At 31.3% G+C, this 25815-nt stretch overlaps 1 protein-coding gene across 1 annotated transcript in view; it reads right to left on the bottom strand.

Moving 5' to 3' along the window:
* Positions 1-22594, bottom strand: part of LOC132716530 (uncharacterized) — a gene marked incomplete at its 3' end in the record, with an annotated part of 46452 nt that extends 23858 nt beyond the window's left edge. The window contains 13 exon segments of the mRNA XM_060699826.1: positions 471-701; positions 1474-1545; positions 2043-2114; positions 2356-2433; positions 3169-3240; positions 3677-3745; positions 4026-4103; positions 4386-4448; positions 4902-4976; positions 6092-6157; positions 6721-6862; positions 8200-8345; positions 22297-22594. Coding sequence (XP_060555809.1) covers positions 471-701; positions 1474-1545; positions 2043-2114; positions 2356-2433; positions 3169-3240; positions 3677-3745; positions 4026-4103; positions 4386-4448; positions 4902-4976; positions 6092-6157; positions 6721-6862; positions 8200-8329 — 1148 coding nt within the window.
* Between the last annotated feature and the right edge of the window lie 3221 nt (positions 22595-25815).

Raw genomic sequence — 25815 nt, forward strand, 5'->3', positions numbered from 1 at the left:
GAGGAAATGGAAACTGCAACATATTTCACGCCCCCTAGCACCGGGTTAACCGGTATACAATCCTCAACGAAAAAAACAACAATTAAATTATGATCCCGTAGGACCAGAAAACATTGACATGAAGCACACGGCCACTATTTACATTTGCCTCACCACATATTAAACCTGCTCAACAAGTTATTAAGATTTGGTTTATAAAAACAATAGCGCGCTTATAATCATAATTATAGTGGACTAGATTTAAAAACAAAATAAATAAATTGGCATCGAAACATAGTGTCATTATGAATATGACATATAAAATTATAACTGTATCGATGGCTATCAGATATTATTCAAACGACAAATTAAACAGACACTGTAAAAGCTCTTTTTTTAGAAATCACTAATCACTTTAAGAAGTGACGTATACATTTTATTTTTGTTGGACAAAACATTACATTATACATCGTATTATGAAAGAAACTTACATTCTTTCTAATTTCGGGTAATAACCCTCCTCTAATACTTGATGAGGGTACGTCTGTAAATTATTCTCACTGACAAACAAGTTGATGAGCTCATTACCAATATTACGCCACGCGTCATAGGCTATTGACGTCATTTTTGTCTTCTGCGAGTGAAGCCGTAATTCCATCAGCTTCGGTAGATTCTCGAAACTCCGCCTCGGTAACGCAGAAATGTCGTTGGCGTGTAAATCCCTAAAAGATGATAAAAAGATGCATTTGAATAAGTTATTATTGTATTTGAAATATGATATATAGATACATCGGTATTAGCATCGATCACATACCCGTGCCGCTTTGGCGAGTCTGTAAAAACGGTATTGCACGGTCGTGCGTATATTTTGACGTGACGCCATTTGCGTTATATAAACATAGCGTAAAAATTGATAAATGATAGTGTTACACTATGGGTGCGTCAATAAAAAAAATGGGGATTATTTTCACTGTGATGTTTGTTTGTTCCATTTTACGCCTTTTTCCAACAGTATTTCAGTCATATAGGCGGGTAGTTTCCTATACATCGTTCCTGGACAGTTACACCAGTACCAGACTTCCTTCCTCCGCTAAACTACCAAAGCATCTCCCGGGGATCGAACCCACACCAGAGAGGTAACTGGATTAGAAGTCATCAACTCTAACCCCTCGACCACGGAGGCGGTTATTTGTAAACAGTTCTTATGTTGGTTATGTGGTAAATAGAATATTATATTCGTGTAAGTTCATTACTGAATTTATTGAACGAGTTGAATAAAATTATATTATGCAAGCTTACTCTCATTCAGTATCCTCTACTTACTAAATCTTAACATAAGTATAAGGATACATTTGTCTTAACTTTTATAATACATAATTAATGATATTAACATGTAATATATATTCTAGTATACAGTACTGGCTGCGGACTTTCCAATTTTCGTAGATTTTTCTTACAACATATGTACTTTATATCATAGATAAAAATACTTACAAGTGCAATAACTCTGGCATGTTGGAAAATATGTTGACATTGATGGTTGGTAATAGATTATTGTGTACTTCGCTGAAATTACAGGAAATGGACATATTTCAAATATTAAATATCTTTAAGAATCGCTTATAGTTCAAACATATCTTATCTTTTATTGTAAAATGAAAATAGTAAAATTTGTAAAATGAAAATTTGTTAAAGAAGATTTTTTTTTTAAAAAACTGATATGCATGTAAATAAAACATAATCCCACGGCAGCTGCAAATGTCAATAACAACATTATACCATTGCAAGAAGTTGTTTATTAAATAATGGTTAGGATCAGAAAGTCAATAATACCAGTGCTAAATGTTGGTTGATTTTACGCATTTTCCCGCACAACCTTTAGTTCTTGACTCGTGTCTTAGATTTCACGCTTTTGCTCACACAACCTTTAGTTTTTGGCCCGTGTCTTTCATATTTTATAGAATGTTCCTTGTGCAGTTCTCTAACGTGTGTAAAAAGTATTTATTAAGCTTTACTCTCAAATTTGATATTTTAAAACAAAATATATCTAAACGTCTACTTACAGAATCTTTATGTTTGGTAATTGGTCAAAGGTTCCAGCTTGGATAAACACGATTTCGTTGTTACTTATATTTCTGAAAATAAAATCACCATTCAATCACGTTAAACATACTGTTTTTATACTAATATCATTGAAGGAAAGAAAAGCAAAACAAGTGATGTAGTGCTAAATATTAACTCTTTGATATCAAGAATCAAAGGTATGGTTTCAAACAAAGACACAAAGCTGGAATCTGTATTTTATTTGATAAAATTAGAATATGGTTTGTGAATATGACGTCATAATTTTTTATCAAAATGAAATCTTTGACTTACAGATGTTGGAAATTATTCGTAGCTAAAGCCGCAATACTGTTTCTAGAGAGCCTGGTTATTTTATTGCCATCCATTCCGCTGTAAAATATAGATGGAGTTGTTTAAAAAAGAAAAATGTATGATTTGTTATACATAAATATTTACTGCGATGATTTCAACTTCAACTACGATTTGTTATTATACAATACAATACAATACAATACAATACAATACAATACAATACAATACAATACAAATACAATACAATACAATACAATACAATACAATACAGTACAGTAATGTGAAGTACAGTAAAGTGAAGTACAGTAAAGTACAGCACAGTACAATACAGCACAAATAACTTTATTGCAAATAATACAATACTACAATGTTTATAGCAAATGAAAAGAAAATGAGATCAGACATGGCATGGAAGATAACTACAATACTATTAGGCCACCAATTACTCTTAGCAATGATGAATGATTGCGATGAAAAGACAACCTTATTACTTAATTTGTGATTTTTTTCAGCAGCAGTAACCGGCATAAATATGTCACACACGATTATTTACCTTCCTAAACTGAATTACTGCGGGGGCATTGAGACATTAATAACAAACTGACTTTTAAATCCTTCAAAATAACTGTTCGAATGGTTTCTTTGATTTTTGTTAGGTTGGCTTGATGACTGACTTGCTTGTTGATTGGTTGTTTGATTAGTTGTTTGGTTCATTGACTTGTTGGTTGGTTGATTGGTTGTTTAAAAACTGACCTTTTTACACAAGAAAGCCTATTCAAACGTTTAAATTATCAAATAAAATAAAATACTTACAGGTAAATAAGAGAAGAAGTATCACCAAATATTGTTGGATGGATCTGCAGTAACTGATTGTTACCAAAACTCCTGTAAAACATAGCACGGAAATCAAACTGAGTCCAAAATGACATAAATACCATTTATATACTAGCAACAATGATTCCAACAATAACATGCGAGTAAAATAAAACGGTAAAGAAAAAATCTGATTTGTTTAACGTCACAGTTTGTTTTGTCTAAAAAGGTGAGATAAAAAAATCAAATGATCATCAAAACAAATGAACTCTTGTTAAAGCAAAAATATAAAATATAGTAAATGGTAACTGCCTGACTAAATGTTTTATTAAACAAACGATTGTACTGTTAACATAGGCAATTCTAGGGTTTCCACAAAATTTACTTCAGTTTAACTCGCAGTAAATGGTTTGGCCGACGGTAAACTAAACCAGTAGTATATTACTAAATGTAATTCTTATAAAAGTTAGATGAAGGTTAGATGGAGACAATGTTATTATTAACGTACGCAATTCTAAGGTTTGGTCCATCTATAAAATTATCTGGAAGCCAATACAGTAAATTGTCCATCATAGCCCTGAAAAGAAAGACAAAAAGTAAATGAAACACAACATAATACACGTCACATCAAAATCATGAAATAAGTCTAGAAATTGATTAAAAATGCATTTTTTAAAACTCATTTGTGTGTTAAAATTCAAAGTAACCAAAAGGCAATGTCATATAATTAACAAATTGGAGCGATTAATGGTAGCACTATAATCACTTGAACGCATAAGATATGTAATTTGCTTTACTTATTTATTTGATATATTATAATATGCATTCTGACTTTCAAGATTTTATAAAATACTTACAAATATTCTATCGTTGTCGGCCATCTCCATCCACGGTGGTTGTCTGTGCTCAACGATATTTGATTTCCCGCCAAATTTCTATTTTCATTCATTGAAACAAAAAAAAAACAATTAATAATCACAAACACAATAATATACATGTATGTATAAATCTATAAACCATGGACAAGCTCAGATTTAAGTTTTGGACTACATTTGTATTTTTTTTCTTTTTCAAAGGTTGTTTATTCTAAATAGCAAACATTTAGCAAAAGTAAATTGTATATCGTCTGGTGCCTGAAAGAGCGAATGGAGTCCCCTCATTTACATACATTATTAAAGCAATATAAACCAAAAACAGGTTAAGCTACGCCTACTTACACTTTTGTGACAACAGTGGTGGACAGATCCGGTACATGATTCAAAGCCGTTCCTTGAACTATACTGAAATACACGGAATTATTTCATACTGAATAAACTTCAAAGACAATGAAACATAATTTTATTCGTATATAGCATACTTTACATTGAAATACAAATGTACAAAATAAATACACTATTGCCCTTAAGTAAAGTGGATTATATGAATAGCTATGTTGAAAAGACTTATAATAATGGACAGGGTAATGCATAACATTTTATATAAACTGTGTGGTGCAATTTCAACATCATTTCTAAACAACATCAACAAACAAGCAAACAAACAAAACCAAAAAAAAAATCAATTCTTTCTTTTCTTAATTTTCAAATCTTCTAAATGTTTAAATATAAAAAATCCAAAAGAACCTTGTTCCTTTTTTATTTATTTATTTTCGTGCAAACTTGCTAGAAATATTGCATGATATATCTAAGATTATTTAAGGGTGCATGTTTTTCTATTTTATAAATTGTACTTACATTTCCTGTAGACTTGTAAGATTTTCGAACGTTGCGTTTTCAAAAAGTTCAAAATTTGGACAATTTATTATAGTTCTGAAAATAAAGCAGTTAATCTTATTTTATCAATCAAAAGCAATTTATTTAGTGGTTTAAAATAATATTATCAATATGATAAACCAGCTATATTTAGTAAATACGTTTAGAAAAGTATCTTTTATAATTATGACCTACATTTTAAAAAAAAATAAAAGGCTGTAATGTTTTTAAAAGAGACATTATGCCCGTCCAAGGGTATACTTTGAGCGGACTGCTATTATTTGTCTATACATTTTGTATTTTACAATTTACTTTACACGGACGATAAATAACTCAAGTGGCGCAAGGAAATGTCTAAGGCCGCTATTCCATTTATACGTGATCAGTGGTCCGCGTCCGTCATCCGCATCCGTTACCGATTCGCTAATCAAAGAATACGTTGAATCTATTCCTTTTGTCCGTTTACCATCCGCTTCCGCGACGGCATCCGCGACGTTTCGCAGGATGAGCGATTTTTTACGGACGCGGACAGTCACTGACATGTCTCATCCCTACAAAATGCCTCGAACGAAATTAAATACTTTATCGATTTCGAAAGAAAATACTAAAGAAGTCACCAAAATAGTGTAGGAGAACATATAAGTTTATGATGCAGCAATGACAGATTAAAAAAAAACATCTGGTCATCGGTTGGTAAAGAGATGTTATTTGAAAACCTAACTGATATTCAATGTTTGTTACCTAATTCTTTGATGTTACAACTGTTTTTGGTATTAGAATGAAATTATATCATATTCTACAAATAATTATCCTCTGTTCGCTATACTTCAATTAAAAGTATATAGAAAATAACGTACCTATATATGGAATAATACCCACGGACATGCCCGGACGCGGATCACTGACGCGGACCACTGATCACGTATAAATGGAATAGCGGCCTAAAGATATCAAAAAAATAAAAATAGAATTTACCTGTAACTTTTTCAATCTATAAAAAAAAATAAAAAGAGTGGTGCGGTCTTTTAAAACTTTAGACAGATTTAACAATATCCAGTATCAACTCTTGGTCAATCGCCGTTATAAAAGTCAATCTCTTGAAATTTGTTATAACTTTAACTCAACTTGACAATGAAAATATGAGCACAATGTGACTTTAAACAAACACTTACATGCTCGTCGTGTCCTTACTAAACGTCCCGGCTGTTATATTAACCATTGATTGACCCCGTAACGTTCTGAAAATAATCAAATATATATAAAAAAGGTACAATAAGAGTAGTAACAGCATATTTTTCAGCAAAAACCACATATAAAAATGCAAATTTAATTTGGGTTGGACAAAATCTTTCCAGACATTATGAGATAGTGTTTATTAGATGAAACCAGTGATTTCGGTTTCCATATTTCTCCACTACACAAATGGTATCAGCATATTTCTTAAAGAGACCTTTTTAATGTAAGGGCTTCACTAATATACAATTTTGTACATTAGCTAATAATATCATATAAATCGGTACTTTTGGGTCCATTCCATAATAATTTGGTATAGGACCATGCATGTTGGACAATGTATTGGTGCAAAAAGTATGGGCCAAAAAGTCAAAAGTCTCAAGTAAAATATAACAATAACTGTTATAATAATTATCTTTCAATTCATTATATTAAGCATATTTTATTCAGCATATTTTAACTTTCCCCAATAAAGTTTATATGTGTAAATTCATTGTACTTTTTATTCTTACTTTTTAGTCATTAGCAAATTGCAGCATGATTTTATAGCGTCAAATTATATACGTACACTACTGAGCCCGTGCAGGAATCGATGACGTCACCATTGCACGTGCAACCCGAGCATGCGTCACCAGACCAGAGGCTGTCGGCAAGAAGATAGTTACTTTGAAGACTTCCCATGTCCGACCACAGTCCATTAGATCGGTCATCTGTTAATGATGCGGATATATATTGGTTTAATTTAATGTAAAATAATTATAAGTAATAATGAAAACATCTGATACTAATCCTTTAATATAAAAGTGGCCCTTGACCGACATTTCGCTGTTAATATTGATTAAATGACAAACACTGTTATTTGTATAACAGGAATATCTTTCTTAAAAAATGAGCAAAATTGTCATAACCTTCACTCAAGGTCAGCACTTGTAACTACATGTATTTGGAAATAAATGTTTTTGGTCGAGATTGAAACATGTTTCTTTTCTTATATTTCTTACTTTTCAAAGATGCCCTAATTTTCAACAGAATTATTCCGGCATAATAAATAAATCTATATCAACTGGAATTTAAAATCACACACAATTGTTATATGGTCATACAGAATTTAAAAGTTTGTGATCGTTACAACTTGCAGATATATAGCCTTATATTGATAAAAGATAACACAATACAGATAGAATTACACAATCATACGGTCAATATATATAAATACCATTAACATCAAATATGGCTGATAAGCCCATAAGGGCTTTATAACAGCGTCTATAATACTGCACGTCTGTAACGGGTTGTATATGTAAAAAACAGTTTATATATGGTCATTTTACCTGTCTAAAATCTTTAAAACTAATAACAATCTCGTACAGTACATATGAGCCACGTCATGACAAAACCAACATAATGCGTTAGCGACCAGCATGGATCCAGACCAGCCTGCGCATCCGCCCAGTCTGATCAGGATCCATGCTGTTCGCTTACCTACACGTTTACAAGTAAAGAAACTGATAGCAAAACTGATGGATCTTGATCCTGATCAGACTGCGCGGATGAGCAGGCTGGTCTGGATCCATGCTGGTTGCAAACGCGCTATGTTGGTTTTGCCGTGACGCGGCTTATATGTTCATATACAAAACATTTTAATAATTGCATGTATATGACAAATAAAGGAGACAGTCATAAGGTTAGATAAGTCTATACCATGTACATAGAAAATACTTAGTAAATAAATCCGTGTTTGTTTCTGTTTCAATTATATATATAATACATGTATAAATTAATATAAATCATACTATTTTTTTCAGTAATATATAAAATACATGTATAAATAATTATAAACGTATTGAACTTTTATGAAATACAAAAACTACTGTTCTCTATACACATACAGGAGTCGTATGTATTCATATAAAGCATTATGAATGTAAAGGATTTTATTGAGTTATTAAATAAAAAAACAAACTTTAAATATAATCAATATTTTATACATACCTGGATTTTAATTTGATATATAAAGAAAAAAAAAACACTTTAGTTTAATACATACCCGAGGTATATGCAATTCCTTGTGCTCCATAGCGATCATTATAGTAATTCTCACCATAGAAATTACAAGTTACCATGGATACACATAGAATGAAGTGTATCCATGGTAACGCCAACAGTGACCTTGACATCAAAAGTTAGAATAATCTGAAATAGTTTTGAAAGAAAAATATACGTAGTAAGTCATATAGATTTCATTCCCACAATACTAGTAGTCTCCAGTTGGCAAATTAAATGTTCTTAATTAACTAATGAATTATATTATAGATGTGTAGTGTACAATTTTGGTGACAAATAATATATTAATGGAAGTACCTTTGTGACAATTTCAATATTATGGTTAAACAGTAAAACTATGTTTCAAAATTTACGTTTAAGTTGCTACATTGTAATTTACTTTATTTGTCAATAGTAATGTCTATGACGATCGGTGGCTTAGTGGTTCAGGTGTCTGCCCCTCAACCCAAAGATTGTGGGTTCAAGCTTTATAGGGTTCACGATTGACACCATTAATGCTTAGTTCACTCGACTCAATAGTGGTTAAATAAACTCTCTCTGTGTTAGAGAGACGAATCAGTAATAGAACTCTGTTATTTTTTATTTTATTTTAATGATATTATTTTACTAAACCATTTCTACAAAAGAAATATCGTACAAATTCTTTGTTTCAAGATGCAAAGCACTAGATTAAATTTACTTATACTTAATTTATCAATTTATCTAAATGCAAAATGAATACATACGCAACAGCAGCAGATAAAAAAAAGAACCACTGGGGTACACTCGTCATTTCCTTATTTATAAACTCAAAACACATCATAAAAGCATATTATAATAAAGAGTAAATTAATTTTCAAATCTGTAAGTAAATGAGTTTTGACATTTAAGCAAATTTCAATAATTTGACCTTGGCGGTCAAGGTAATATCACAATTATTCAACATGTCGGTTTTGTCATCTGTATCCTTTTGTCTAAGTTTGAATCAAATCTGTACATAAATTACAAAACTTTGAAATTTTAGCAAATTTCAATATTCGACATTGATGATATGGGTAATATAGGTCAAGGTCTTATTTTAATTATTCATCAGGGTTTTGTCATAAGTGTTATTTTGACCTAGGCCACAAAGGGATTAAGCCATTGTCGTTTAGGTAGTGGTGCTCAAGTAAAAAGACAATTCATTCATAAATAATTATTTTATAGGCAAAGCAAAAATCAAGCAAAAGTCATTTATTTAATTTTAAAGGTCAAAGTGAGTGAAGGTCATAATCAATTTAGACTACTTAACGGCATTGTCGAAGAAAAAGTTGTTAACTCAAATTAAAAATTCATTCAGAGACGCCGATTAAATCTAAGATGCCTGATAAACATATCTCTGTTGTTACATTGTTTTGTTCGATATTTAGAATAAACCTATTAGAGTCAATTAAGAAAGTATGCAGTAGGCATTTTTCAACGAATAACGACCTAGTTCAAATAAGACCCGCAGTTTACAACTTATTCTGTAGCATTTACCCCCTTCTAGGTGGCAATTGACAAAAATTTCTTGCTATCAATATATCGCTTTCAAAAAAAAAATTAAAATCATACAAAGTATACGATAGAATGACAAAGAATTGTCCTAGTCTTTCAAGTAGATTTTTGTAAATTTAAAGGATTTTGTCTTCCTAAATCCGTTTTTTTTCAATTATATTCAGTGCATAAGGAATGAATGCGGTACATAAATTTTGTTTTGTCATGTCGGAATGACACGTAATTAAAATCACAATTTAATGATAGATAAAGCCACTCTACAATTATTTGCCGTATACCCTCTTAAATTTGTTGGTTTTAAAAACCAGAGAACTACATAAAATGAATAACTACTCGTGGTGATTTATCCTTGAAAAATTGAAATCTTTAAGATGTAGAATAAAATAAGTCAGTTTTAAAGGCCCACAATGGTGTTTGTGTTTAAAGGTCCATGATGGTATTTTATAGTAAAATATTGCTACCACTTAATTATTCCTTTATAGTTATGCTTATTTCATTATTTTCTAATTATTATTGAATATCAAGTTTATCTTATAGTTGAATTTTGTAGAAAAATAGCTAAAATAAAGAAAAAAATACATGCAATTTTCTGTTATTTAAAATTTCAATAGCTTTAAATTTTATCATTTATTCACGAAAAAAACTTAAAATCTGAATCAAAGATTATTTTAATAAAAGCGTTCTAGGGCTCTAAATTGAATTTAGATTATTCAAATTACTAAAATAAACTTGACCGAATGACTACAATAGAAAGCATTATAACTTCACCGCCACTGTGTTGAATGTTTATAGAAAGGAAAAACGTTTTAAGAGATATGAGCCGCGTCACGACAAAACCAACATAATGGGTTTGCGACCAGCATGGATCCAGACCAGCCTACGCATCCGCGCAGTCTGATCAGGATCCATGCTGTTGGCTATCAGTTTCTCTACTTGTTATAGGGTTTGTAAGCGAACAGCATGGATCCTGATCAGACTGCGCGGATGCGCAGGCTGGTCTGGATCCATGCTGGTCGCAAACGCACTACGTTGGTTTTGTCGTGACGCGGCTCATATTATAAATTCGACATTACATAAACGATTAAACCTTCTCGTTAAGTAAACTGACCGACTTTGGACAAAGTCCATACGGTTTGTGTTAACTGAACCATATTATTACTATAAGACCAGTTTGATTTGCGAGATTATAAGTTTTCCGCATATTTTCGTTCTGAATTTAATTTTGTACATCAAGTTATATTCATTTTGATTTGTTTAAAGTTCCTGTATGATGTAATTAAGGTTGTTACCACACTTAAGTGATATATTATATATGTATATAATTATATGCTTCTAAAACAATTTTCAAACATGGAAGAATATGTAAAATATGTACTGCAAATATGTGTCCATATTGTATGTATATGCATTCATTTCTTATTGGAAAATTTGACTTAGACTTTATAGAACATAGATTTCTAATTACCACCCTTTATTAATATGAAATGTTAAATTCTAAAATATCTATATAATACACATGTAATGCTTTTTGGAACTAACAATATTGATAAATCTTAATGGTTGAGCATCATATTTATGATATAAAACCATAAAAAATTGACGAAAAAGAAGTTATTGTAAGAAATGTAATTGTGAATTTTGTGATTTCGTGCTGAAAGTGGCTAGAAACGTTATATGAGCCGTGTCATGACAAAACCAACATAATGGGTTTGCGACCAGCATGGATCCAGACCAGCCTGCGCATCCGCGCAGTCTGATCAGGATCCATGCTGTTGGCTATCAGTTTCTCTACTTGTTATAGAGTTTGTAAGCGAACAGCATGGATCCTGATCAGACTGCGCGGATGCGCAGGCTGGTCTTAATCCATGCTGGTCGCTAACCCATTATGTTGGTTTTGTCGTGACAACTGGCCTTATACATGTATATAATTCTCAAAAGGAGAAATTTCATATCATACATTTCAATCGTTCTTTGTGTTCTGTTTTGATTTATTTTCCGTTAGATATATTAACTTGAAAGCGTTTATAACCTTTAAAGCATATCTTAACATTATCGTTACAGTATTATAATATCATGATATTAATAATGAGAACATTCAAACATTACGCAAAATTGACTTTTAAAGACATAGTATTATTATAACACACTGAACATTATTCCGATGGTAAAGAGATAGGACAGTCGAGTGCAGTAATTAACTCACTACAGTGTTGGAGTAGAACGCTCCAGACTCTTGCAGAAATCATGATCACAAAATAGAAAAATATCGCTTTTTACGACGATTTTCATTATCGTAAAGAAATCGGTGTGAACAGATGAATTAGCAAAGCCCTCACAGTGATTATCTTCGTGGCAGATTGTACTTCTCTAAGTACTCTAAATGACGTCAGGAATGTTACTTGTATGCTCTATGTAATTCAACATATATTATCAGGTTTATCAAATCGCATGTTAGAATGGAAATAGATATTTTTTTTTCTTGAATTGCACTATAATAATGCACAGTTTATTGTTAAATTAAGGCAATTAATCACGAACGCCGATATTTCCAATTATAATATTCCTGCGCATTGAATTCGAACCGTGTATTATTCTACAACAATGCGCGCAAAATTGAAACATATTTCGTAACTCTTTTAAAGCATTGGTTTTCTAAATCACGTCAGGAGAAGATTTTTGCTAAATTATTTACTAGCTTTACTAGCCTCTTTTATCTAATCGAAGGGCTGCAATCTCTGTGGTATTTCTGATCTTTGCTATCTAAATCGCACTGTATATCTGTATTATTTTCCTGTATAAGTTTATTTTTATGTACTATAATTCTTCGTGCAGGGCACCAGAGTTTGATACATACGGAATCTAGCATGACTAGAGTTGCATCAAAAAAATCATTTATGTTCATTTTTATGACAGCCATACTTTATCCTTGCATATCGTGGCTACTTCCTTAACAAAGAAACTAAAAAAAATTAGTTGCCTTGAATGGGATTTGAACCCCAGACCTCTGACACACTAGACGAGCGCGTTACCCCTGCAACGCGGAGAAGTTATACGGAAAAGCCTGAATTAAATCAAGTAATACTAAATTTAGAATTTCCATTGCACTTCGGGTTTGTAATCCTTATTAATTTCGTGGTATTTTGTTCACGATAAACCTGTTGTTTAAATAATTTAGCAAAAATCTTCTCGCCAAAACAGTTCGACATGTATATATTCCACTACTCGACAGTCAGATTTATTTGTGAAATACGCTTTGATCGACATCGCTAAAAATAGCGTTTCCATTGATTAAAATCATATTCATCCGCGTAATTTGTGAACGTGCATTTATTGACAATTCTATAACCCAAAGCTACTTTTAAACTTTGAATGCGTTGTAATTTGTTGGATACTTGTAACAAAATAAAAATATTTCTTTCTTTTAAATCGCTAGTTTTAAGCTGTTTTAAGAACTTCTTGTTGTTAGGTTTGTTGTGAAACCGCTGTGTCAGAGATTGAATGTTAGCTTTGTATTTCCTGATCTTCGATCAGAAAACACAAAAATGAAACCATATGTAGAACCCTAAAATGGATACCTTTAAGCAAATGGTGTATTTCTTAATTGACAGCAATTGCCATCCAAAAGCATAGCAAAGAAAGACTAAAATTTTAGTTACAAACAAAGCTCGTGCAGTGCAGATTTAGCATTAAAGTTTAACCTCCTTGAAAAGAGGTAAAAACTATTTTTTTGTCTTCTATGGGTTAAAATTTCAATGTTAAAGAAGTAAAAAAATGAATAAATAAAATGTATACAGTTGATAAAAAAACTGAAAGAATTAACAAATAAATGACATAAGATAAAATATGAGATATAAGCCATTTTACAGTAAAAAACCAAATCTCACTCACTCACTCACTCACTCACTCACTCACTCACTCACTCACTCACTCACTCACTCACTCACTCACTCACTCACTCACCAACTCACTCACTCACTCACTCACTCACTCACCAATCAACTCATCTACTATTTACCTGTACTTCAGTAGGTGTACACAGTTTACTTTACTCCATTTAAAGGGTTGAATTGATCCAAATATGACATTTTTATTTATTCAATAATTCGTTATAAATAGTTTCACTTAAACCAGAATGTTCCTTGTCAACAAAAAACAAAACATATCAACAGATAGTATAACTCTTTCAAATTTACACAATAAAGCGTTTAAGCAATTATTTATGATGGTGTTTCAAATTCAACAAAAATAAATTATAAACTAATAGTTATAAAACTATATTAGGAACATCTTCACATGAAAATTAAACATGTTCGTCTCGTCTTCAGAGAATCTGCGGTTATTTTTGTAAATGGGAAACTGATATAATTATACAAAAGTTTCAATAATCATATCAATTAATTTAGATATTTATCAACAACAAATAATAAATTCATATACATGAAATAAAAAAACATTTAGACATACCTTCAGTTTTATTTTAATCCAGTATAAATCCGGAGTTTTTTTTATTCCTCACAAATTTTAAAATCCGATTTTGTTTCAAAATGTGCTCAATTAATTCACATACAAAACTATCACATTTTTCCGAAGGTTCTTCCTTAAACCATTTTTATCCCTTGGATCTAAGATATTCCGCTTTATTTTTTCTCTGCTTTGGCGTTCACTATTTAAGGTACAACAACTTTGTCAATATTTCTTGTTATTAGTGATACCTTGGGTAATAGTTAACCACCTATAACACTACGATCAATACGGATTTGTGAAGTAAAACGTTTACAATATGTTAAAAATTAAAACCTTCGGACAGCAAAATATCTACAGAACACCATGCAAAATGTATAAAAATCCAGACTGACCCGGCAGTGTTCAAACTGGATCGCGATTAATATGAGGACCGGATTTGGTTTCAGCCAATGTTACGTAAATAATCCGGGGTAGTATTTCTCGCCAATTGCATAAAATTTCAAACCACAAAAACACTCATTAATATTTATATACAAATGAACAGTAACTTTATACGCAAATGCACATAAAACTAAGAATAAATTAAAAGGCAAAGCACTTTGGTATAATTCGGATCGATTCGGTTGCACATTCGTCAGTTTCCGAACATGATATCTATATATTAAAACATTTGTCTGATTTATGTTTGCGCTCTATGTATGTTACGGAAAGAAACGAAACTTAATGCTGTATATCACCTTTATTCCATCAGTGATGAACTTATCGTGATACGACACGTTTCAGACAGAATTGATTACATAATTATGATAGCGTTGGATTTGTAACAACAGTTTGCCCTTAAGCCGCATTACTGACTCATCCCTTAAAAAAGTTGATAGATATGCCTGTTGCTTTTAGGCTCTGTTTAATCACGTTATTCTGTTCAACTCTTATATGTTTTGTATAATTTATATGTTCTGATCTATTTTCTTAATATGACATGCTGTTAAATGCACGTAAATGCAGTAAATGACTTTTTTCTACCGCTCTGCTGATTAAATTTTCTTTTCTCTAATATTATACTGTTAAACATCTTAAATTTTCTACTTTTTGCTGTTGAAATATTCTGGTCAAATCAAATCAATATTTGTTTATTGCCGGTAAAACATATCAACATTTCACAAAAACACAAGCTATGTAAAGCTTTTGACCAACTGCTGCTCTAATTCTAAGTTCAAGCACATTTGTTCAAGCTCGATTGCGAAACAAGTTTAAGTAACTTATATATATCACTTTCGAGTCCGCTTTCTACAACTAACTACATATGAAGAACATGATCGTGACCAGGATAGGGCTTGAACCCCTGACCTCTTGGTTGACAGACAGACTAACTTTAAATTATAATCTTGAAATCCCATAAAATAATAATGAACAGTTAAAAATGGAAGCTGGATAAAGTGACAAAAATTATAATGGAAGCTGGACAAGTCTATTTTAGAAATAAAAATGAAAACTGGATATATCTATTTAAGAAATGATAATTGAAGATTGACAAGTTCATTAATCAAATGAAAATGGAAGCCGGGCAAGTTCTCTTATGAAATAAAAATGTAAGCCGGACAAGTTCTTTAATGAAATAAGACTGGAAGCCGGACAAGTTTATTAATGAAATAAGAATGGAAGCCGTACAAGTTCATTAATGAAATAAAAATGGAAGCGGGACAAATTCATTAATGAAATAAAGATGGAAGCCGGACAAGTTCTTTAATGAAATAAAAAAGGAAGCGGGACAAGTTTTAAATGAAATAAAGATGGAAGCTGGGAAAATCATTTTATAAATAAAAATGGAAACTAGGCAAGTCCATTTTTGAACTTCAGTCAGTCATGATTTAGTTTATTAAATTTTAGACGTCGTTAGTTTGAACCTAAAATGCAATTAAAACCATGGCAAATTTGTAAAATATTTAATAAGTCTGCCGATTGAGAAATATGCAAAATCAATTTATTGATTTTACCAGAAATAACAATGGGTTGGTTATCTGAGAAATTTATATATTATGTAATCAATACCAAATTACGTAAACACTATATAGGACTCGTTAGCTTTTGTAACTAAGTTACGTAATTTAGTAAGAATCGCGGGTATAAAAAACAACATAATTTCATAGTTTTGAAAATCAATACCGGATTGTTTCACATCGTGGGTAATCTAATAATCTAATAGCAGTTATACTCAAAAGACCTATTATACGAATCCCATAAATAACTTGTAAGCACTTACGAAGGTCGCATGTTTTTTTAGGGCCCACACATAATTTCTCCATATCTCTCTCATTGCACGAAACTTATCTTCGTATAAATTCATCGACAATTATATCATTATCGATTGAACAATTAAACTTCACAGTCAATGGTAAAGTAGTTATTTATGAATATCAAACAATTTATTCGATACCGCATTGACGCGAGAAGCCCTGCAGAAACTTTATCAGCGCATGTTTGTTGACACCTTTTCCATGAAAGGAAATTGAAAAATTGATCAGAAAGAGATAATGTTTGATATTGGTAAAAGAAAATTAAACTTCCTTAAACATAAAATGTCTGAAAAAATATATGGTCGTTTGGTTTAAAGGAAATTGTTACAAATTCTTTGTCTAAATTCGCTGATATGATTAACTGGTTAACACAGTTTGGTTTTACAAGTGCGATAAACAAAGAAATTAAATAAGAAAATACATAAAGTCTCATCGTAATAGAACAGAACAGAACAGATAGTAAGTTTACAAAATGCACATGGTCACAAAATACACAAATTCAAATAAAATTAGACATCTCGTAATAATCAATATTAAATATACATTCGTGTTTGTCTTTAAATAACTATTTCCTATATATCTATGTTAATTTATTGAAAGATAATATTAATGGACTCCTCATAATCGCTTCTCGCAAAAATGATGATGGTGGTGGTGATGATGATGATATTGTTGTTGTTGTTGATAATGATGCTGCTGCTGTTGGTGTTGTTGTTGTTGCTGCTGCTGCTGCTGATGATGATGATAATTATTTTTATGTCTTTGTTGTTGTTGATGGTGTTTTTTGTTGTTGTTTGATAATGATTTTGTTGATGATGTTGTTGATGTTGATAATGATGATGATGATGTTGTTGTTGAAAATGATGATGATGATGATGTTCTTGTTGTTCTTGTTGTTCTTGTTGATTATGATGATGATGATGATGTTGTTGCTGATAATAATAATAATAATGATGATGACGACGAATGACAATGATGATGATGATGATGACGATGATGATGATTGAATCATATAAGTGATCAGTAACTAACAATTGGTAAATTGTTTAAATCATTTTAATACGGTGTTGGGTCTAGTGTTCACATTAACCTGCATTTTACTATCATTATCGTTGTTATCTACATTTTTTTTAATTAACATATTAAGTAGATGTTGAAATGTGAATGGGATTTTCGAGTACACCAATAAATTTTCATTTTTTAAAGATCAGAAGTAATTCTGGTATACCAGTTCATTGTATACACATGTCGAGTTATTTAGGTATGTTTTTAAAGATTGTTGATATGTTAGCATGCATATTCTTTGAATGTCGCTATTCAAACATTTGCAGGTTTTTTGTTTGCTTTACAGGTTTTTGAATGAATATTTTAGACTTATATTTTAACAAAGTGAATAAAGAGGTCGATATAGGACGGACATATACAAATGCATTATGTTTTCTTCATTAAATCCAGCTTTACAAACAAATATATTTAGTACGAATATTTACACTGTAGTGCAGACATTATTGTTTGAATGTTTTTTAAAAACAAAGCTAAAAATAAATATATAAACAAGTATATCACAAAGACCAGCTTGGCGTACATGTGTACTCCACTTTTAAGGCGCATTATGCCTCAGATATCCATATTTATTAATACATACAAAATACTTATTCACTATAATTATACCAATTGACAACAAAGCAAAAGAAACAAAGACAGTTCATTTTTATGGTAAATGAGTATTTTTTTAGAAACTGTAACAAGATACCAAAACATAAAAGTTTTGTGAAATAAGATTGATAGCATTTCTGAGGCATTGTAACACCGCACTTTGGGGTCAAACGCACTTTGGGGTCGAACCCCAAAGTGCGTTACGCACTTTGGGGTCGGACCCCATAGTGCGTTACGCACTTTGGGGTCCAATTTCGACCCCAAAGTGCGTTAAACAGGTACATATGCATTTTTCAACATCAGGCAAACGACCGCACTTTGGGGTCAGAGAAAATTTATGTTCATTATGTTTTAAATAATATAGTGTAGTCAAAGCCAATGGTTAACAAAAATCAATGTATTAAATAGACACAAAACATGTGCCCTGAATCAATAGGGATTTAAATGGTCTTGATTAGTAAGTGAAGAACTTTCACAAAATAAATCACCAAAAAAAGAATTTGTATCAATGCAGCACGCCTCCAGATTCACGCTAATTTTCATGAAAATTTTGAAAATTTATTTGAATGTATAATATTGTGGAATAACCAAAAGGAAGCAATTTGCACATTATCAATGGCACTTATAACTTACGTATATTACCAAAAAGTTGTCAAAATATGCATAAATAGCCCTTAATGCGTTAGTAACGCAGTAGGAATATAGTTGTAAATATTGAAAACGCACATAACATGTAAAATATTACTTGAATCTTGAATCATTTTACATTTCCTATAATCGTAGTACATATTTCTCAAGTTTGATTTTATTGAAATATTTTGACTCATCTGGAGGCATGCAGCTTTAAGCTTAAAATATGTTTTTTTAAAATTTTCCATTTACATGTATTTTAAAAGAATGTACACCTTTCATTAACTCCATTGTTTTTAGCTAAATGCATCATTTTAACGTTTGTTATTTTTACACATTTTACAGAAATATGATAGTCTTTGCATAGACAAAGGCATAAATTATGGGTAATCTAAATAAGACATTTCAGTAAAAAATTTGCCTGATAATATGTTAAAATAGCCATTCATTTAGCTAAATGTGACACATTAGAAACCTGACTAGGTGAAGATGTGGCTTTAAGTAGTAGTCCGTACAGGCAGTCAAAAAATATCAACTATTTTAGTAGTCGCACATTAAGAGCGAGCTTCAGAATAATGTAAAATTCTCACTGGGGTATAGAGGGGATTGTGTACAGTACTGTTATAGTGATAAGTAGTTTACTTGTTTTATATGGAAGTCAAATACTACATTGTTTTGACTACTTTTATGACAAATAATTTCACATTTATCGCTACTTTATTCAGGTAACAAGCATGTTACATTTCTCTGATACCATTATTTTAACATTATAAAATTCATTTTTCTAAAGAAGTATGTAAGATTTCCCATTAAAAAAGCATCTGGCGAACGGTTGTTACGGAGGGGGAAAAATATTAACTGCATTTTATTTCATTCCTTACATATTTAAAATGGAGCTTAACATGGCACAAAAGTTATCAAGTAAATGACAGAACGGGATATTTTTCGCAGCATCTTTATACTTTAGGAATACACGATTTCTGTACTAAAATATTTTGAACGGTGGCAAAAAAGTGACATTTGCAACTTTTTTTTTGTTTTTTTATGCTTTTTTTTTCGTACATATTTTTTGTTGTTTTTTTTTTGTTTGTCATCCATTTTTTTTTAGTTTTGAATACATACTTTTTTTTAGTTTTGCATACATATTCTTTTTAAGTTTTGCATACATATTTTATTTTAGTTTTGCATACATATTTTATTTGAGTTTTTGGTACATATTTTATTTTTGTTTAGTTTTTTACTTTTTTTCGTACATAATTTTACATGACGCCATTTGCAAAGTAGAGGTTTGGATAATTACGCCATTTGTAAAACACCATTTTCTAACACTTTGCCATCTGTAAATTACAGTACCCCATTTGCAAACGCCATTTGCAAATACCAACATTTTCATTTTTGGAGGTATCAAAAAGATAATAACACTTTTTAGTATATATATATACAGAGACATATATATTATCTATGTCTCTGATATATACATGTACATGTATATACATGTATATATATATATATTTTTTTTTTTCTAAATCAGTGGAGTATAAGGACCTATTTAGATCTTTTATTGTGCATTATTGTAATACACCAGTCATTTGTAACCACCTCCCTTGCCCCCGGGGGAGTGCGGGTTAAAAAAGAATCGTGTGATGTCTGCGCTGTTCCGGGGCATAAGGCAGGAATATTATTATCTGAATATCCCCCGCAGGGCGAAGATTTTACCAGTGGTCGGCTTGGTTTAAAGTCAATGCCCCTCCCCCCGCTATACTCAGGGGGTGGGGTTGAGTGGTGCATATTCATTCACCAATCAACTGCCCTTTCCAAATAGACACTAATATAATAGTAGATAATAATTTTAAAAAAATACACTAATTATATTAAATACATATGATTTAAAAAATGGGCCGAAAAAGGTCGGCCGAAACCAGACTTGCGCGGCCAAAAACGACTGGGCCGATTCCAAAAAATGGGCCGAAATATGACCAAACTACTGTGCTAGTTTTATACTCAACTATGGGCTGTAATGAGATGTGAAGGCTGTTTTGATTGGCTAAAATATGTACGAAAAACCAAAATAAAAAATGTACGAAAAACTTTAATAAAATATGAATGCAAAACTGAAAAAAAATATGTATGCAAAACTTAAATAAAAATATGTATGCAAAACTTAAATAAAAATAAATGCAAATGTCACTTTTATGCCACCGTAATTTTGTTATATGAACAAATTATTATTATTATTGGATATTTTAAGTGGTAAAATTAATGAAACTTTTATCACTTAAGCATCATCAAAGTATTGACCGCCATCTTGAACTCCACCTCAAATATTTCAATGTCGAAGATCGAAAATAAGTCAGTTCTCAGTATTTAAGCAGAACTCAAATTATACCTTTAGACCTCTGGAACCCAAAGTGCGTTGATATGTAGCATATTAACGCACTTTGGGGTCAATTTCTCGATTTTGACCCCAAAGTGCGTTTGACCCCAAAGTGCGGTGCGAAGTTTAACGCACTTTGGGGTCGGACCCCAAAGTGCGTTTGACCCCAAAGTGCGGTGTTACAAGGCATAATGGGCCTTTAAACAAAAAATATTTAATGCGATACTCCTGAACAATTCGCAGTAGCTCATTTATCATTTATTATGTAATGCCATGCTCTTGATCTAGGACAAGAAATAGTACCACGAAAAAGAAGGTTACATATATGATATTAGACTTATTTCAATATAGCGGACAAAAATCCTGAATGTTTTATTTCCTTTCATCTTCGAAGATTCGCCATAATGATCCCATTTTTACCTACAGACATGTGTTGAATCTGAACGTCTTGTTAATATTCATTTGTAAATTATTGTGATTTTTCAATATTATGCGGAAAAACAATAAACTTTTTTTTCCAAAATGTTTTAATTTCATAAATTCGCACCAGTAGTGAGGATTTTTGTTTTCAGTGTAAGATCGGAATATATTTCACCGAGTGAGCACCAAAAGGTATATTTCAAGAGAAGCGCAGCCACGAATGAAAAAAGAACTTTTGGTGCTCACAAGGTGCAATATATTTCAATCTTACACTAAACAAAACAAATTTTCTTTTTATGTTATGCATTACAACGTTTAAAACGAGCGCGCAATACTTAACAGCACACGAAAACTATGCAATAAATTAGTGTAAACACAAGATTCGTTTGCAACCCAAACGCCATTTTACAAAAATGAAAGCGGTGATATTATGAGTTGGCTAATTTGACAAGCAAAATTTTTGATAACTAATTAACATTCTCTTAGAAGGGTTTTACATGATACTCTGTCGTTGGTCAAACTGACCAATATAATGCTCGCACTGACCTTGACAGTCAAGCGATGTATTTATGACATATAAGAATAACCTGTCCAGGTTACTAAAAAAAGAGCACACAACGAAAAAAAAAAAATAATAATAAAAAAAAAAATAATACCGACAACAAGAACAAGATAAAACACCCCTGTAAAAACTTATTGACACAAAAAAGAAGAAAGAAAAACATACCTTTCTATTTTACAAATTACAGCTTAAATTCATATCCAAACGCAGAGGGCTGAAAATCTAAAACAACACAGATACACTTAAGTTTACAAACAAGCTATGAAATCACTAATACTCTTGTTATATAACTGAATCAATTTAAAACTGCATTTTTGCCCAAACTATACCAGCCCAGGGTAACATAAAACCTTAGGATTACACTAGGGAAGTTTCTTATCAGTTGGACAGGTAATTTATTTTGAAATAAACAAATAATAAACGGCAATAAAGCTATCAAACTTTAGTGATAAAGTCCTCGGCTCCAACGAATCATTGGTTTGGAATATAAATTGAGGACATGACCCGCAAAATAAACAAAATATAACACCCGTTAAACAACACAATGCAACACCCGTATTATTATCGATTCTTAAAACACTGCACCACGGTTGTAACGACATTTTTCATTGGATAAATCTAAAGTCTATATCAAATATATAAACACCCATTGAAAACGTTTGAATTACCTTCTATTTCATTAAAAAATAAAACATAGTTTCGCCATACAGATTTTTTTGACAGATTATATGACCGTGCAGAAACGGTTGCTCAGATATAGCAGCCCTGGTTATATAATTTTACGTGGCCATATAACTTTATAAGAAGGATCATATATGTACAGTAGTGCAGTAATTATTCAGTTTTAAAAATAACGCTATGACATCATTTAATTATTGTTTATATTTTCTATTGTTTGTGTGCTTGTTTGTTTACATTAAGTTAACAGTGGTATAAAACTGATAACGTCCGCTGTTTGTATGTTTGCTTATTTGCAACAAATATTTTATCCAAATCTGGTTTTTGTTTTATTTTACCTCTACAATATGACAAACCATTTTGACATAGCTAGGGCTCTGAATCGCAAAAAAATATTACTACATCCTGTATGCCCTAACCAGTAACAGACCCGGTATGTATTGATGAAGTAAAAATAGACTCGGTACCGCCATCGGTAGGATTTGAACTTTAACCTCAACATAAGGAATTTGGTGTCATATCCCTTCACGGCAATATTGCAGTTTTGGAAGACAAAATGTTACATTTTGTAACCAGCCGTACAGACGCACGGAGCATACTAAAGTCTTGACGCTATGTAACGATTGTCTTTGTACACCATCATGGACATTTCGTATGCGTCTTATTCATAATATTCATAGTATTGAATGGGGCAATTCGGCTAATGTACGTGAACTTTTTAAAAGCAGTCCAAACGCTTAGATTAATATCATACATACTTGTACTATATTTACTCTATTAATACTTATGAAAAAAGAATGCTATTTGGCGATTTGAAAGGAAAATTTTAAATTTATAATAATAATAATAATAATAATAATAATAATAATGATGATGATGATGATGATGATGATGATGATGATGACGACGACGACGACGACGACGACGACGACGACGATAATAATAATAATAATAATAATGATAATAATAATGATGATGATGATAATGATGATGATGATGATGATGACGACGACGACGACGATGATAATAATAATAATAATAATAATAATGATGATAATGATAATGATGATGATGATGATGATGATGATGATGATGATGATGATGATAATAATTGTAAAAAAAGAAGTTGAGAGCATTTATGTCTGGTTCTCTGTTAGACATTTACAAAACTATTACAAACAGTTTAAGTACAAGGGTATTTGTAAAAAATATAGGTTTAGGTTTTATCAGCAAAGTGATCATTTTTTATGATAAAAAAGGAATGTAATTCTTCTTTCAACCATCTTTTATTTTTTGTATGTTCTCTCTGCATTTTAATGATTGATGTACACCTGAACCGAAATGAATATTATGTACTTTACACATGTATAGTACAAAATAAGTGTGATGTACCTGTTATGTCTTTACATGTTTTATAATGATAACTAACGACTAATAAGTGTAACGTGACATTTCTTTAAAGTTGGTAAAATTCGTTGAAAATAGTTATCCGTATTGAAAGTGAATTGTTAATGTATTTTGATCAATGTATTATCACATTTTGTATGTAAATGTACTTTGTACAAGTAAAAAATAAAATAATTTATTATATACTTATAAATGAAATATTGAGAAATATTGATGAAATAAAATGCGTATTTTCATTTTCCGTATTTTCACTGTAAAAATTTATTTTTCACTGCAGTGAAACATATTTTCCGTATTTTCACTGGTGTCTTGCCGGACTACTTTCTTTTAAATTCTGCCAGTACACAAAATTTAAGGGAAAGTCTTTCAAATTTTATCGCAAAAAAAAAGAGAAAAATGTATATAATAAACAGAAAATTCAAGTTTTTTCTATAAATGCATGATTTATTTTCATCTTGTGGCATGAAAATTACCATATTTCACTCGTGGCTACCGCCACTCGTGAAATATTTATTTTCATACCACTCGATGAAAATAAATCATGTATTTATAGAAAAAACTTGAATATCCTCTATGTTCTGTTCTGTTTTGTCATATACACATGACTGTTATCGTCTTCGTTTCTATATAAAGAATGAATTAACATAAAGCGTTTTATTTATTATGAAGGCCATGTCAATGCATAATTGAATAAAGAATTATTCTATTCCAAGTGTGTTCAAAAGATATTTATATGCATTGTATTTCATTTGTCACATTCAAAAAATTTACGTTTATCTTCGGTCAACTTCGTGTTTTTCCGTATCATGTGTTGAAAGAATTTTTGACTTGACTTTGTCCATGTCACATTGAAGATTATTTAGCATAATATGGCATATTTTCACAAGTATAGGATAAGTGTAAAGTCTACGTTAAAACAAAAATGAATACGAATATTTCATAGTTAAATTATAAATAAAAACCGCCTCCGTGGTCGAGGGGTTAGAGTCGATGACTTCTAATCCAGTTACCTCTCTGGCGTGGGTTCGATCCCCGGGAGATGCTTTGGTAGTTTAGCGCGGAGGAAGGTAGTCTTGTCCAGGAACGATGGTTAGGAAACTACCCGCCTGTATGACTGAAATACTGTTGGGAAAAGGCGTAAAATGAAACAAACAAACAAAACAAACAAACAAACAAAAAATCAGTCATACAACAACTGTATTAATTTTTATTTTATGACAGTTTACGAAACTACGTCATCGTACACATCATTATAACATTACTAACAATTTATCCTCCGACGTATCATGGTTGTGGTGTTGGTATTTTTCACTCCGGATCACGGCAATAAGCCATATTTATTTTACTAGATCACAGTTCAGCCACCGCACCGTTCCTTGACAGGCTGTCAAGCAGTTTACCAGTACTAGTTGCCTTCACTTTTATAGTAAATCTAAGAGAAGACGCTGGCACAAAAGAGGTGTGAAGTTACTTTAAAGAGTTTCAATTGAATATGAACAAAGGGAAATTTTGAATGAAAACCGGACAGGTGTCCAGTAGCTCAGTGTATTTACAAAAGTACACTTGACAAGATCACCGAAGAAGCAGTGGCCTATACAT

This window comes from Ruditapes philippinarum, unplaced genomic scaffold (assembly GCF_026571515.1).
Source record: "Ruditapes philippinarum isolate M1 unplaced genomic scaffold, ASM2657151v2 ctg6643_1_1_1_1, whole genome shotgun sequence".
Taxonomy (NCBI): domain Eukaryota; kingdom Metazoa; phylum Mollusca; class Bivalvia; order Venerida; family Veneridae; genus Ruditapes; species Ruditapes philippinarum.